The sequence below is a fragment of the Pezoporus flaviventris genome, unplaced genomic scaffold, assembly GCF_033815535.1.
Source record: "Pezoporus flaviventris isolate CSIRO_AGI_PZ_B2104156 unplaced genomic scaffold, CSIRO_AGI_Pfla_v1 ptg000002l, whole genome shotgun sequence".
NCBI classification, from domain to species: domain Eukaryota; kingdom Metazoa; phylum Chordata; class Aves; order Psittaciformes; family Psittacidae; genus Pezoporus; species Pezoporus flaviventris.
Window position 1 is genome coordinate 88,831,552 of NW_026892550.1, and position 17,754 is coordinate 88,849,305.

At 35.1% G+C, this 17,754-nt stretch overlaps 1 protein-coding gene across 1 annotated transcript in view; it reads right to left on the reverse strand.

The window, feature by feature from the left end:
* The window catches only part of IGF1 (insulin like growth factor 1), a 50,388-nt gene extending 46,356 nt beyond the window's left edge, over positions 1-4,032 (reverse strand). The window contains exon 1 of the mRNA XM_061444995.1: positions 3,714-4,032. Within this exon, the coding sequence (XP_061300979.1) occupies positions 3,714-3,776 (63 nt within the window). The 5' untranslated portion in view covers positions 3,777-4,032. The remainder of the gene's footprint in view (positions 1-3,713) is intronic.
* Between the last annotated feature and the right edge of the window lie 13,722 nt (positions 4,033-17,754).

Genomic DNA, 17,754 nt, shown 5'->3' on the forward strand with positions numbered 1-17,754 from the left:
CCACCTTAAAAATGGAAATATCAGGAAAAAGCAAAAGTTTCAAGGTAGACTTTGCCAAAGTTACAGAAGAGTTGATGTGGGATCCTCCATAGTAGGGAACTACATTCTACAATTCTCACAATCCTCTGTTACTAGCAAATTAACATTTGGAAGCATTCAGGAAATTAAGAGAAGCACTAGTTGGAATGTTTGTATTTTTACTTGATGGAAGCAGCTATACTTTCACTGACCTCCATTATATCCTCTTAGATTTGGGTACGAGGTATATACGTTTTCCTCATTTACATTTGGTTACAAACTATCTTTGTCCTGGCTTTTTGATTAAAGAAAGGCCAGTCCTCAATGGGTGTAAATTTGCACCGTTCCTTTTAGATCAGTTTATATCCACCAAAGGTTATACCTAATGTGCCAAAGAGAACATTGTTTTTTTTTAAAGACCAGGAAAAGCTAATTATATTTAGTAGCAGGAGAGTGAAGAATGTGTTTAATGCATGTTCTAAACTGATTTAGATGACTTGCCAAAAATGCTAGTTTTGAAAGGTGTAAATTTTATTTTCTTTCAAGGTTAACAGTAGTAGTGCAGTTGGGTAAGAAGTTACAAATCTTTCTTGCACACACAGTTAACCTTCACTTAAAAGTGCTCTGTATTAGCAGACTAGTGTAAAGTAATTGGAGTAAAATGATTAATCTTCCCTAAAGTTTTTTTCAGGGTTTAAGGGACCATTTAATATTATGAAAAAGCGATGTAGTTTTTTCTGTAGTCTGCTCATATGCGACCTGATCCAGTGGGGTATTGAGCCTTCTCTAGTTAACAATTTTTAAGAATTCTTATTTTCTTGGCAAAGGATCTTAGTACTTTGCTGGATGAGTCCCCTATTTCAACGTAAGTCAAAGCTGAATAACAGGAAAATCTATAAATAAGAGAATTTATCCCACTTCTTTTTCCTGATATTTCCACTGTGATAATAATGAACAAATCTAAATCCCATGATATAGCATAAAAAGAAAGAATAATTATTTTCCCATTCACAAGAGTCTTTAGCCAACTTTACCATGTACAAACCAGCAAGGTTTAATGCATGGACATGACTTCAATGGCAGATGGAGGAAGATCAGGTTACAAATGAATGACAATGACTCAAGGCATTATTTCCTGTAATGATTCTATATCTTAACAGCATCAATGTCTTTTTACCCTTGCCATGTTTTTGAATTTCTAAGATAAATGTAATGCACCTGCACTTTAAGATGGTTCCTGGTTCTGAGGAGGTAGAGCAGAAAGCTGTTCAGCACATGCCTCAGAAGGCTGGAAGACATTACAAATACAAGAACATTATGTATTTAACACTTTGTTCTTGTATAACATTTGGGCTAGAAATAAACATAAATCTTAGATATTTAACAATTCTGTATTTTTCAAGAGTTTTCAGCTGGCAGATAAATATCAGCACTGAACTACAACAAAACATATTATCTACTGTTTTTCCTTTAGTGGAAGCCAAGAAGACTGCACAGTATAAACCACAGAGAATTTCTAACTTTATCTCCAAATTTAACAACAGTCAAGAACTTTCAAGCAAGTAAAAACTTTGGGGAAAAGAAAACAGACTCACATGTTTCTAGGGTTCAATCAATTATTTGTTAAATTGAGTGCTGTTTCATCAAAACTAAATCCAGAGCATAGTTTAAAACTTTAGCTTTACTTCATCATTTTAATTAAACATAACAGTAGTCGATTCAATATGTTTGTGATAAAAGCAAAGTTCCCATTTATGTCTGAGGGAAATATTCTTCAGAAAATACAAAGTTGTAATCCAATTTTGCTTCAGGTTCTTTACAAACAGGCAGGGTGCTTGCAATGTCCCAGATTTGACTAGAAAGTTGAGAGCTTAAAAGAAAATGCTTTGGCATGTGGGTGGGGTTTATAGAAGCATCTAATTACATTTGGAAATTGAATACAGGTTCAGGATGAGCCTAGTTAAGCACTTCTTTCAGTTGCATAGAATGACTGACTATATTTTCACAGCTGGAATTTCCTCTTTTTTTAGTAAAATAACCAGCTTTTGCTGCATTCCACTTTTAATAGTCCAGAAGAGTGGCACCGCAGAGGAATGTCATATACGAATACTCCACATCTCTTTTATTTCTTAATTGTCCTATATAAGTCCTCTTTGGCTAACAAACTATCAGTTGGCACAAGTTGTGCACAAGAATTTTTTACATCCTTGGTCATTTTAATAACATATAAGAACATCCACAATAATTAGAAATATCCTGAAGGGGGGGGGAACATTTTTATGGATAGTATATGCTATAGGTAAAAAACCAAGAGTTATATTCAAAATTGCATTTTGCTATATAGAGGTTGGACCTGTTAACCAAACCATAGTAGAAGTGTGTAATTACTATGTAATAACAGTATTCATTAGCTATTATTATACAAATAGAGCATAGATACACTTTAGAATGGATCAAGATAAATACTGCTAACTTTGATTAAAGTATCTGGGCTACTTCCTAACCTAAATCAATATGTTCTATTGATTCCAAGGAAGCTTGGCAGGATGTACCAGCTGAGGAGCTAGCACATTACTTTTATGTCTCTTAGTGCCTTGCACAGTACTTACTTAAAAAAACTCCATCTTTCAAGTATATTGCAAGGGGTGCCCATTTATACATTAAGAGAATGGTTTCATCCATAGTAATTACAGACCTGGTGTTTTGAATCACATTAAGGAATGAGCTGTGTTTTAAGTATAAGACACTCAAGAAAAAAAAAAAATTAGGCCCTAAACAGTTAAAACAGGAGAATTCTGTCAGCTGCATAAGTGTCCTTGCAAAATATTAAAGAAAAAAGTTCTTGAAAGGTATAAATTTGCTGATAATGGAAAGTTGAAATAGGGCCAATTGACAGAAACAGAGGTCAGTGCACCTACTGAAGCCAAATTCACTTAAAGACAGCTTATATTAATGTGTAGAAATTACAGGGTCATAACATGAAACTTCACATGCAAACTTTCCTGAAACAGCCCTCCCTGGAAGGGAAAACTTGGAGATGAACATGTAGGGCAATTTCCATTTTCTTTATGTACAATTGCTTAAGCTATACAAACATGCAAGGTCAGCAAGAGTCGCAGCTGGTTTCTAATGTAGAAAACAAACTGAACTTCACATTTACTTTTTATTTATGAAAGCAAAAAGCAAATAAATGCTACAGTGCTGCCAGAAAATTGCTGCAGTGACAACATCCCTTAAAAGTTTCCCTGTGAAAGCCTGAACATTTTATCTATCATTATGTATAATAAAACTGCAGAAACTTAACATGTGAATAATACCTTTTTCCTATAAAACCCTGCACCTGCAGAAAACAGCTAAAAGTTCTTGTTTTCAGAAGCATTAATTAACAGTATAGACAATGATGTAATTGACCTCTTAATAATGACATAACTGAAATAGTGCAAAGTTGTCTCAATAGAAGTGAAAATCAAGACATGTATCTGCAATAGTTTACCCTTACAGTTATCTATGTAACTGCAACTATTACATACAGCCATTTTCCAGATCACATAAAATTGCATGTTCAGCAATTTATAAATAATTCTCAGTTCTAAAATAATGTTATTGAAAACTGCACAATACTCTTCAAACCAGAAGCAGACAATACACAGTAAAATCAAACTAAAAAATTATTTGAAATAGTAATAAAGATTTACCTTCAAGAAATCACACAAGCAGCACTTAACTAATTGTGTTGAAAGACTGTTGATTTTTTCCATTGCTTCTTAAAAGTGCAAAGTCTGGAAATGAATTTGTTAGCAGTAATGATGAGAAAAAAGAAATCCAGAGAGATGTGAGATGTTGAGAGCAATGTCACATTTCAATATTGAGGACTTTATTCCATTGCGCAGGCTCTATCTGCTCTGATTTTAGCAGTGACAGTGAGATTTAGCAAACAGAAGAGGGATTTAGAGAAAATCCTCACATTTATCTACATTACACAGACACTGTAGACAGGAAACAGCTGGGGGAGCATTTGCCTTCTCTCTCTCTCCCTCTTCTGGCAAAGTTACCGAGTAAGGACTTTTTTGGGCATGGTGACAAATAACATCATACCTTTGCATTTTAAAACTAGAGCACAGAAGCATATTTTTTTCCCTTTAAAAGAATGTGAATTAGTGACTGAGGGGTTAGCAGACAAAAAAAAAGCTTGTGCTGCCATGAAAAATAAGTAAATGTATTCTGGTGAAGTATCAGATAGCTATGTTTTCATTGGTATTTACGTGTGTGTGTGTGTCTGCATTTTAAATAAGTAAAAGCTTATATATGTAAGGGCATTGTTTTTATATATGCATACCTTTGTATACATGTACTCATTTTCTTTATGCACAGAGGCGCAGGTATTTTATTTATATAGTATATAAAGGCAGTCGATTATATACTTTTTTCTTAATACATCTTTACATTATTGAACTTGGCAAGCTTATATGCTGACTAACAATTAAAACCTCCAACTCTCAGTGCTATTAACCCTAAAATAGCAGTTTGTAATTTACTAAAAATAACAGAATTGTTGAGCACTACTTGTAAATAGGGAAAAATAGCTTTGTGATCTTTTAACAACCACACAGAAGACGTATTATTTCCTAGAATTTACAGTGCTATGAACACAGTACCACAAGTAGCCCAGTTCAGGGGGCTTCCACGACATTTATGGTAAATGTGCTGTTGTAATTATAAAGTGATTTTCTCCCTTTTTAGTAGTAATCTGCATAATTACTCTTGATAACAATTAAAATTACACTGGGAAAGAGAGAATTCAACTTTGTTCCTTCTGCAATACCTAACTTTTGCCTTTTTATTTTTCCCTCAATTATGAGTATATTATAAATAACACCAGCTGGCCAGCAACATGCTCTCACGGGTTATGATGTCATTCAAATCCCTCAACTGTGTTAGTGGCTTGCAATGTGCTCCAAGCCAGCTGTTTTTCTATTTATAATGTATGCTTGCATTTCAATAGTTGGCTATTAAGAATAAAGTTGTGATGCTGTTTTATAGATATAATTTGTACTTGTTATCCTTTGGCTTTGGAAGAGGGCATTTAAATGTAGAGGAATAAACAAGACTGTAGCTCCACAGACCAAATACCTGTCACAAACAGTGCATGCTTTCCATAAGAGCTGTTTCAGAACACTGCATTTTGTCCCTGTCCCCTACCACATGAGTGTTGCATGCTAAGGCACTAGCCTTACTTTATTATTGAAAATAACAATTGAGATCATGTTGGCCCAGGTCCCTTCTGAGTTTTCAGATCCACCTTGAACTATATGGTGCTTGCCAGGCAGAAAGGACACATTTAGGTTTTTGTATCCTCTATGAATGGCTAATACTCTGCTCCTTGTAGTTTTAAATGCTGTACATTTAGATAAGCTGATTAATCTTTGAAAAGGATTTCTTCTAATGTAGCATAATAGCAGAATAATGGGGGCTTTGAGGTGGGTTTGTTTAGTTCAAATAATACCTATATTTCAAGTACTCTAATACACCTTTCTATTGTAGGTACTGTATTTTAATATTCTGGTCAGTTTTATTCTTCCCTCTGTATTTCAGAGGTCATTGAATAGTGGAACCATTCTATACATAGCTTGACATAGCTTGCTGCAACCTGTCACACATGTATCCCTTATTTCACCAGCCTAATAGAAGAATGTGGGAAGACAAATTATCGAAGATCTGATATTCTTTATTTTTTACTTTCACAGTAGTACAGATGGGTGCACATACTTTTTCTTCCTAAATAACAGAAGGAATCCACTCATTCATCGCTTCCCCTCTGCCTGAGCTTCAAACCCTCATTTCACTCCTCACTGCTTGATTTCTCCCAGGTTTCCCCAGGCCTGTCTTGATCATGAGAGCAGCATGCAGTAGAAGACGCAAACTTTAGTGTTCAGGCTAGCTAGCCAGACAGTCATGGTGTCTCTACCCAACTGCTAATAATTTTTCTTTCCATGGATTATTTCCATTCTGAGCACCTATCCTCATTCCACCTGACGAGCCTAAGTCTCTGATGCCTAAATCTCTGATGCATTTCACTTCCTTCTTTTAGTTCTTGTTTTAAAGGGGTATTGTGAAAAGGCAAGAAAACAAGAGATTCAATAAAGGTTTTTTGTAGTAATTTATAGACTGTTAGTGCAGTGCTTTTCCTCACTAACAAGTAATTCCACTTTTTTTCTAGAGTTCCTCAGGACATATTGACCTCGGAATCACTACTTTCCTAAAATACAGCTTCTATTCTGGTGATAATATTCCAGTCAGTATAGCAGTCTGTTAAATAATGGAGATTTGTTCATTTCTCCTTTGTTAAATGTAATAGCTTTTACTTTATAAAACATTTAGAATAAAGTAATGTATGATAACTACTTTATGATTGAGTGCCTATGCCATCACATACATTCTCTTGAACAAAATGCACCTGTAAACTACAGAGTGTATGGTAGCCATCAAAATAGTCACAAAAGATGTCAGGTCAGAAAAAAATATTTAATTAGAACGTGTATAACAATTCAACATTAAGAGGCAATAGCCTATATATCATTGTTTGGCTTCTTAAATATAACCTGCAGTGATACAATAGCCACAAAGATATACGAAATGTGTGAGATAGATAATAAGATATTTAGGAATTTATGTGTATTGATACTCATCTTTTGCACTGTAATACTCCTATGAGATCACTAACACCATAATGATGTAGAGCTCATGCACCAGTTTTTCTGGGGAGTACTCCACTTTATAGAAGGCAGTAGCAAAACTTCAAGTAATCAATTATCCTAATTTATATATTATCTCTCCTTAAACCCTTTCTTAAAAGGTAGGAATGTTGCCACAATGGCTGACAACTGTTATGCCATCCTCTTGCATTCTTCTTGATTAGATCACTTTAGCTTCATGCAGTTATTTGTTATCTGTACCTGTTGTTTTTTTTCTTACATTGGGATTATAAATTTTCTGGAACCGAGATAGAACCACTATAATATATATCACCTGAGAGGGTTATAGGACTGGGAGCAAGGTGGCAGACAGGATGGAAGAAGACAATAATCACAGTGGCTGCTAAACAGCTGTTCTTCATTATACGAAAGAAGCAGAGGCAAGAATTTCTTTTACTATGTTTTTTTTTTTTAAGGACATTAATCCTGCACAGGACATACACAGATGCAGTAGAAGATCCATGCAGTGTGAAGAGATGATCGAGTTATATTGAATGCATAAATAATGTGTACCCTGTCCTTTCCACCCCCCACCAAAAAACAGAAAAGCCTTTCGAAGGTTTGATGGCTTACCAGTTTTCTTTAGCTTACTGCCTGGTCACTGAATTCGGTCATTCAGTTCATTGGGCAAATGGGAATTGTATCTTTTGTGTCCTTTTTTTTTTTTTTTTCCTTTTGAGATCTCAGGTATGATATAAGACATTTAGGACATTATTAATTTGCCTAAATCTAGGCAACTGGTGTCACTTTTAGTGCTGCAGAATATCCTTCATGCCCCCAGCTTCCACTACAGGGTGGTACTTATTTCCCATAAGTCTCTGTGTCCTAGCTACTGACCTCATATAGATATCTTGCATAGTTTAGGGCATCTCAAATGGCCTTCAGCACCTGCAGGTAACTGAACCCCACCATAAGGCCTTCTTTTGGCATGCTGATCTGGGATTCTTGTAAGTGCAGCCTTTGACCTGAGAATTACCTTTGGCTTCTTCATGAATAGAGATACTCTGTCTTCTGCCATTTACTATTTTTGTGATCCATTTGTGAAGAGGTTTTAAAGTGGAGAACATGACAATTTCCATTGAATTTCGGCATGGTCTGAGTGTATATTTTCCTTATTCTCTTTTGCTTAGCCTCCAGCTTAAGGTCTTTTGGTTTGGAGCTGTCTCTTTTTATTTGCTTCATAGATCATCTTGCTTATTTTTGGGTAAGACAAAATGTTATTTACAATGTTAGTATTATTTCCTGAAACACACAAATGATTGTTTAGCTCTTACGGTCTCTAGTGAATTTTTTGTTAAATATTATGTGTTTACTATTGGAGAAGATTGGCTTCCTTTTCTAGGAAACAACTTTGGAGAAAGGGGTGAAAGTGCGTATTTTATTAATATGGAAAGTTGTGCTGAAGTTAGTGATAAGTCAAGTATATGGTGGAAAATTCCTTTCGTCAAGTTAAAACTTAGGAAATCAATAAATAAATAATTTTACTAATTCATTTGAGTTAATGAACTGTTTAAAAACAAAACCAAAAAACAAACATCTTTTCTGGTGGCGGCCTAAGGGGCATGAAAAACAAGTAACAAATTTGATGGGATGGGTGGGGGCATGCAATTTGAGCTGTCATTATGCTGCCAATATTAAAGAGACACCAAGGAGAACACAGAGCACTGAAAAGCAGTTTCTCACTTCAGCAAAAAAAAGGGAAAGTGCAAGTTTCCTGATTAAATAAAGATCACGAAATCAAAACCTTTCATATTTGCTGATAAGAAAAATGAGTGTCTAAACAACAGGACGGATGCATGAAAACCTCAGTGCTGAACTACTGCTTATAGGTAGTAGTGCTAGAAACAGTCGGTGTTAATAACAGGTCAGAATTAATCCATGGACTTGTAAACTGAATGTACTCAGTACTTTCATTGTATGGAGTAAGAATAGTAGCTTTGCTCACAAGAAGGCAAGGACCTTATTGCTTGCAACTCAGATACAGAGAAAGTGTGTGCTTAGAATTCTGTGATGAATGTAATGAAGTGCTATATAATTTTAATTTATGGTATAAGTTTAAGTAGCCACCAGCTTGAATATCCTTGTGTTAGTATGCTTTTTTCCACTTTTAGAAAGTTTTAGAAACAATTGTTGCTAAAAATAATATAAAGCCAAATGATCATATTTTCCTACTCAAACAAAATATGCATCAACTATTGGATATATTTTTTCATTATTTAAATACAATTTTAATTATATTATGCAGATTAATTATTAGTAAGTGTCATGAGATGATAGGTAATTATGACTTTAAAACAAAAATATAAAATATGAAAATTATTAAAAAAGACCTAAAAAACTCAAACACAATGTGTTTCAACATTTTTGAAAGCACTTCTTTAGTTTTTTTTAATTTCAGTTTTGTGGAAAATTTTGAAATAGTTTATTCTGATTCAGAATAATCAGAATACCAGAATTTTCCATTAAACTGGAAATTCCCAGTTTCAGCTGTCTGTAGTCTTGCTCTTCCTTTCCCAATGTTAAGAACTGAATAGATCATCTTTGTTCCCAAAAGTTCCTTTCTTCCTCATTCCTAAAAGAAGCAAAAAGCCAAAATTAACAAAGAAAGAAAATTGGGACGTGTAACAGCATAAGCTCTATGCTTGCATGCACAGAAAAAAGGCAAAACAAGTGAGAATTGTGGTAGGCTGGGGTTTACATATGTATGTGTAGCTTCCTGGTAGATGAAGGGTGGTGATTTCCACGAGTCACTTAAATGTCTGCATCGCAGGAAGAAAAAATCATGGCTTTAGATATTCCCTTTTATTTCTTAAAATATTACCTCCTCATTTAGATGAAACGTAGAGACATATTCATTTTTTCCTGAGTCGTCTCTGAGTTTTACTAGATATATTTAATGGTGTTTAATGGTATTGTGCTTTTTCTGTAAATTAGACAAATGATTGCTAATGCATATGTTTGACTGTTTGTTTGTTTGTTTATTTGCTGACTCAGAAAGAACTACAAGACTAACTGAATACTGTCAATTTTATCACAAACAGGTTGCACATTTCCATACAAAGCAAACAGTGTGAGCTCATGGCAAAAATGCCTATTTATTTTGTCTTGGCCTAAAGATTTTTTGCATGAGTTACAATAAGGAATACTTTCTGAAGTCTGTACTTATAAACAAACACTATTTGAAGATGACATGTCTTCAAACAAAAAGAACATCTGTTTAGTCCATTTTTAATTTCTTTAATTTACAATTAATCTGGCGTCTATTGCACTGCTAGAAATCTTTCTTCTGGGTTAATTTTTCTTCACTGCCTGTTTTACTGCACTGAAGGAGCTTATCTCAAAATTTATTTAGTGTTTTGTGGACTGAAGCCAATATGTTCTCCAATTTCAAAGGCTAAGCCCCCTCATTGATATCTTTATTTCTATTTTCTTCAAATAGAAGTTACAAATACATTGCTCAACTCTAGTTTTGCCTATTAGTAACAATGATTGTTTTATTTTGATCAAAACTTTGGACGTTAATGAAAAAAATAACTCAAACCCATAAACTACCTCAACTAATTATAATTTTTAGATTTTGGTCAACTGTGCTGTCATTAAGAAACTACTGAATAATTCATTTAACTACTGAACTGCTAAAAAGGACTCACAGAATGACAAAGTTGCCCCAAATAAAAGCTATATTCTGATTCTCTCTAATTAAGACTTAACTACTGTCATTTAAAGCTCATTCCTCAATCTATACTGTAGCCCTAGGATATAGCGTCTCTTCAACTGTCATATTAAACAGTATTATCTGATCAACTGATGAAATAGGATTTCCTTCCCCTATTTTGATCTTAAAATACATGTTGGACTATAGCAGAATGAGGCTCTGCATTTAGTGAAAGAGGAGTGAATCTATCTTAACTCATGTATGGATTCTGTGGTTCTGAACAGTATCTGCTTATATGGGGTTTTCCAGGTTTTTTTGTTGTTGTTGTTGGGTTTTTTTCATCCTTTATTTTCATCCACTTTGATTTTGATCATGTTATTTTGTCATTGGATATGTTTTTAGGTTTTCTGAAAGGGGATGGCAGTTTAGGCCATTGGGACTGAATTTTCAAGTCTGTGGTTTTGGATTTCAGGGCATCCAGTCTGTGAAAGCATTAAAACAAACAAAAACGCACCTTTGATCTCTTACAGATCTTAACTACAATTGCATTGAACTTGGCTCTTATCATTTCTATGTCTGTATTACCTTGAGCCTCTTGAGCCATTTCTCCAATCAGATCCATATTTTCCCATCTGAAATATTTTGTGAGGTACTTTGAGACTCATAGAGGGAAAGCAAAGCAAGCCATGTTATGTATTTTCTGAAAAACACCATCGTGGCCAAAAAACACCTCTGTATGTTTATAGGAAGTGACAAGCTACTGTGTTATCCCTGCGTGTATTATGTCTCTGTCATCTTCCAAAAGCGTTAAGCATAGCTGAAAGAATTTGCAACAGATTCCTCCTTTTACTTATTTTCTTATTTTTTCTTTTACACCATTCACAAGTGTTCTTGTCAAAGACCTTCTTTGCAAAGCTGTTTCTGGAATGATTGCTCTTTTTATACGATACTAATATTAAAGTATGATAAAAGTTTGTGCTTCATTGCCCTGCTGTTTGAGAAAGCAATGCTGCACGTAAGTGAGGGTACTTTGTCTGAAAACAATGAAATTGGAACAGTGAGAAAGAGAAGTGCATCCCATGAGGTGGCAGGCACCAGTGGTTAGCTGTATATTACTTGAGATATATAGCAAAGAATACAATAAATAATCCTTAGCCTAAATATGTACATACGGCTACGTGTTGTTTACAGAATATAGTCCTGATTCTACAAGCAGATTTATTAGCATGAAACAATTTTTTCAGTCTTGGAAGCTGGCAATGGGTTAAACCATGCCGCTATGCAGAAAAAGAACTGCTGTCAAAGAGGCTACTTTCTGGGCTGCTTTTCAGAGATATGAGCACCTGTAGCACTGACTTGACTTCATTTGGTGCTAATGGGAGTGGTTACTAGTTAAAATTTGTAAGGCTGATTTGAATCTGTAATAGCTCGACCTCATTTCCTTCAGTGCTATGTAGAATAATAGATATTTTGTAAAAAATAAATATCATGAATATGAAAAGTTTTATCACTTGAAAAAACACACAAAGAAGAAGACAGGCTTAATCCTTATTAGAGAGGCAAGTTCTGTGGGAATTATTATAGGTTAGAAGTTTAGATGATGAAGAGAAATAAAATTCTTAACCAAATAATTTGTTTATAATTTTAGCTTTTCTCACAATGGATCAAGAGAACACATTTACTTCAGATTCTGTGTTATCTATTTAAACAGGAGTTTCCTCTTTCTGTGTCTACTTTTAAAGCTATCACATCCTTAGTTTTCTAAATCTTTATTTTATTTGCATGATTTTTGGGGTTATGCTCAATGGGATATTTTCTAGATCAAAAATTATTATTACTTCTTTAGAAAAATGTTACTGTTTAAAATCCTTCTTTTTATGGGCAACAGCATCATCGTGATGGTAAAGAATTGAATGTCGGTGCAGTTTTGAGATGCTTCCGAACATCACCAGTTTTTCAAAACACTCCTTCAAGATTTGAAAAGAGCAGCAGGCTTTGTAGCAGATTTTATCAGTGGAACGAAAACCTTTGCTTATGGTTTGATTTAAAATGTTTTTTTTTTCTTTATAGATTTATTTCCATTATTTTGTCTTTTGACAGAAAAGAAAGCATCTAGACAAGCATGATATCTACCTCTACTTTGCAATGTTTATGAGTTGTTTTGGGGTTTTTTATAACAATCTGTCTTTTGGTGAATGATTCATATTTTTAATAGATTTTGAAAATGTTTCTATAATGACTAATACTGGATCTACATGCTACTGGGTCATTCAGAGCACAAGTCTGAGCCATATCAGCTGGGAACACAAGATGACATTTCTGATGAACAAGGTACAGCAGAATTCAGCACTGATGTAGTTTTATGCTGGTTGCAGAAGGAGACAAGGTATTTATTCTTTGTAATATTAGAGGGGTACAGGCAATCATTATGTGAGCTGGCATAAAGACTGCAGATGCAAAATTAACGTGTCAAAACTTGAGCAAATTTTAACAGGCACAGTGAGAGTTTTTTTTGAAGCTTTGTGTCATGCATGCTTGGAATATTTTTATATAGTATTAGAAGCCCTAAAACTGAGTGTACTTATCACTGAACCATGGACTCTAGCAAGATTAGAACATACTGGCTTAGAATAAGTTGCATTTTTTAAAAGAAAATTAGTGCTCTGATAAGCATGTTAGATTTGTGTTTCTTTTATTCTAATCTTTACTGATAACTTCTTATCATTGTCTTCCGTCGGAAGAATCTATAACTTTTCTACAATATAAAAGTAACAGTACCTCCCCTCTCAATTAAAAAGGGGGATTTTATGGTTGAAAGATAAAGCACATGATACCAAAAAAATTAAATTAAAAAAAAACCAAAATTTACAATTTCACATGAACCCTTTCGTCAGCACCCACTGTGAATTCAATTTCTTCCCTGAATGAAAAAGGAATTCTTTGTGAGAAATACTCTGTGGTCATGTAATTACAGGTTAATAAAAGGATGGACATTAGGCTACATGATTGGTCACATGTTTGGCATTTCTGAGACCACTTCCCAGTCTTGCAAAACATATGTCAGAATAGCTAAAGTCATTTCTTGGACTTTGTGCATGAGGCTCACTCCTTTTGCTCGTGCTTTAGTCCTCTTGCCAGAAAAGTGGTGTCTTATTATCATTTAGCAAAATTATTATTGCTTCTCTGTGGCTGAACATGACATGGAGTGCTCAAAGTTAGGAAAACCAGTCTGTATTACTGTGTTCAGTGTTATTATTTAGCAGCAACATTGTTTTTGGAGGCAGTGTCTAGGTTGTCATAGGGTGGGCAACCTAGGCACCAACTTTCTTTGGAAAGTATAGCAAAGAAGGTTGCACGCTCAGGTCTTGACTCAGCTCAGGATGTCGACAGGATGTGCGCTTCGACTGGGGAACTTTGAACTGCTTCTCAGTTTCACTCTCCATATGTTGGCATGGGAGCCTTGTTCGCTATATATTGCCTGGTAAACAGCCTCCTAGAATTTTAATGTAGCTCAGTCTTCCTGGAAGCAACTGTTACATGGTCTTATATGTGAAAAGATCTGACACAATCCAGATGCATTGTATACTAATTACTTGTACTTGCTAACTACTACTGCATTTTTCATGGCTGTCAGGTGAGTTGAGAAGTCTACAGCAATATTCATTCCAAACACATGAAATCCCTTTTCTATCTCAGCAGGCACATGGCCTTTGGCTACCACACTACTATATATGACAAACTAACAAAGGTGTTCTGATGATTTAGTTGGGAAGCTCTGCCAAGAACGTCTGTCTGCTAAAAGTAATGGCTTAGCCGATACTATTATTCTCCATAAAGGTGTGAAGGCATACACTGATGCTGAAAGAGAAGGTTTTAGCAGATGCTAATGATAGGTTTTATCCTTGTAGTCACAGATGGTTGTGTTTTATTTTTCTTCCTGTCTTGCACTACATGCTGTGCATAGTAGGGGAAAAAAAAGGTCTGTTATGTTCCACTGGGGCTCTATACAGGGAAACATTTTTAATATAATAGACCCTTCAAGATGCATACAGATTACAAATATTTATTAATTTATTTATTTCAAAACTTATGAAGCCTGTATTTGGTTTTGATCATGTGTGACTCTGGTTTAAAGGCAGTGTTTGAATACCAAGTGAGACAGAATTGTTTGATTAAAAAAAGAAAAATATATATATGTATATGCTGTTGTCTCTTCCATCCAAACTGATAGGTGGGTTAATAGCTACAGAACTGTAAACATCTTTACTTTTATGCTGAAATACTCTTCAACATGATATGTGTAGTGAAATCTATTCTCAAAATAACTGCTGGAACTGGTAAGTAATCTTACTATTAATGTTCTCAAAATCATGTTTTACAATACAGCATTTTAAATATGCATTATGTGAACACTTCTGGTTTGAGTTGATTCATGAGTTATAAGAACCAGCTGAAGTCCATGATGTAACCATGTTAACACTTTTTAATAGCTTTTTGAGAACGCAGCACAATTGTGTTAATGATAATCAGTTAAAGACTTTATTTGTTCCAGATGTTACTTTCCTAGGGAAAAAAAAAAAAAGGAAAAAACATTACAAAAAAGCAGTTCTTCTATGTCCCTGTTTAATATCAGTTACTCAGAAAAGTCCTGATATAAACCTAATCTCTTTCTTTAGATAACATACTAACAAGCCATAGCTTGAATTGGATATGTGAATACAATTGTGAAAGAAACAGAGATGCCTAGAAAAGCATTTTCTTTTTCTGGCATGGGCCTTTAGTTCCCAGTGGCCTAAAGTCTCACACCACAAAATCACTATAATTGGCATGGCTGGCAACATCTTTTCTCATTGTCAAACAGATCTTTTACAGTAAATTTGTAGGAAGTCTGAAATTGAGCTAATACCAAAAGTATCAAAAGGAAAAAAGAAAGCAAACCACACACAGATTCAAGCATACCATGAAATGACTGACTTTTGATAAACTGTAAGATTAAGTAACCTATAGTGACAATAAGAAAAAAAAAAAGGCATTTATTTATTATTTGCTTATATTCCTCCAAGAGAAACTTGACATTTAATGCCTTATTGGCAACATGGGATATATTTTATTAGACTTCTGTTAGATAGACATTTCCAGGCTTTTTCATAATGTTAAATAAACATTTATCTTAATGGTTATAACTTCAGAAAAGAAACGAATCTGGATCTTGGGACATGGTGAAATAGTATACATTTATCTCTGTGTTGCAGTAGTATCTGGAAAATATCTTTAAACAATAAAATATGCTTTCAGAAATTCCTATTTCTGAACCTCTTCTCTGTATAAAGTAGGAAAAGATATGATGGCCCAGAAATTCTCCTGCACTAGGACAAGCTCAAGAAAGGAAGGAAGCTATTTATGGGTCCTAGATTCCTACAGTTACGTAGCTCCTCTATATCGCTCCAGAGGAACTCCTAAATAAGGATATCTCAGGCAAAAGAAAATGTACAAAACCACAATGAATATCCAATGATTTTCAACCACACCATCCATGTTCACAAGTTATCATTTGGATACATTTTTTTTGTAGCACCTCTTATAAGGATACTTGCTCTCTTCTTTGCTCTATACCACGCACACTCTGTGGCCCATTATGCTGTTTTTATAAGAATCCTCACTGTTCCCCTTCAATGTTACCATTGATCTTTCTGTGACTGCATGTTCTGATTAGTTATAAATAACAAGGTTGGAAAGGAGTGAGGAAAGAGGCAGAAGGCTCTAAAGAAGGAGGTGAACCTATGGCCCAGAAGTAAAGCAACATTCTTCTGTCCTCTGCACATACGGTCAATATATCTTGAGGACTGCGTCTTTTGCTTGTTCTAGTCAAGTCCCAGTTTCTCTTTGCCGCACCAAGAATATAAGAGTTCTGGCCAACTGTGTCTTGGTTGTTCCGGACATGAACTGTGAGCATCCTTGGTGCCGTTATACCATGAGACTACAAGGAACAGCTGCCACCTATCTATCTGCTGAGTTTTCCTCTTGTTCACTCAAAACACAAAGGCATTGCCTATGAAGCAGGTGGACTGGCAGCGTGGAGAGTGCCATAAGGATCACTCAGGACTAAAGAGTTCTTAAAAATGCCTGTAGGGAAAGCACAGACTGTCGCTGTTTATTCCAATGCAGTGAAGTCCTTGACCTTGGTAGGTACTGCTCTTGCAAGGTAAGGGAAATATACCATCTGTATCAGCATATATTGGGCATTAAGCCAAAACAGTAGTTTTTTTTGTAAGCAGCAAAACCAATTTTTTTTGTTAAGTGTAAATGTCATTTCTGTTTTCCAATTTAAGCAGATTTTCTTAGCATTACATGGAGAAAAAAAGTCTTAAAACATAGTGAAGCATGAAAGAGACCTTTTTCCCTCTGTTGTTACACACAAATACTCACCCCCACAAAAGACAGAAAATGTTCTTTTGCCAGTACAGTGAGAATCTACATGAAAAGGCTACCCATATTAATCACAGTCAGATTGAGCATTGACTTTTTACAGAAGCACTGTGACATGTTCATGCCCTTGATGGGCTGCCTTATTTGGGTGTTTCCATAGTGTTAATGAATTTTTTGCAGTTTGTTCAAGGAAAACCAGAAAATTTAAATGCAAGTCATGTAGTGACAAGGCTATTTTTAAAAAAATATTTAAGAAAACAAAGCATCCCATAACAGCAACACGCTTGTGAAAGAGCAGTGAGCAAAGAGGAGTGCTACTAACCTTCTCCGTCATAGACTGTTGAATTCTCCACTAAGTATTCATTAAAAAATGCCTAATATCACAGTTACTGTATATGACTGAAAACAGGATATCCTTCCTCATGAAAAACAAAATCAAGAAGAGCCCCTTTCCCACATTTGTTAATAATTCTTTGTGAAACCTGTACCTAGCAGTCACTTTACTGCCCAGTGTTGAGGATATTATGGGTTCCTCCGTTTCTTGGTCATGTGGGTAAAATCACTTGCCTGGATCCCCTAGTGCTCTGTGTTTAATCCTATTAACAGTGTCCCGTTCAGCCTGCACTAACTGTTTATTTCTGCTGAATGGTGATCCTGCTACCAAGGCTGTCTTTGTCCCTTAGAGTGAAGGAGACTGTGGCCATATGGATAGATGTTCCACTGCCTTTATCTGCATCCTTACCACTGTAGACCTGAGTATCTGCCTCATTACATTTCCTGTCTCAGAGAATCACAGAATGGTTTGGTTTGGAAGGGACCCTAGTGCTCATTCAGTTCTAACACCCTGCCATGGACAGAGACACCTTCCATTAGAGCAGGTTCCTCAAAGCCCCTTGCAGGCTG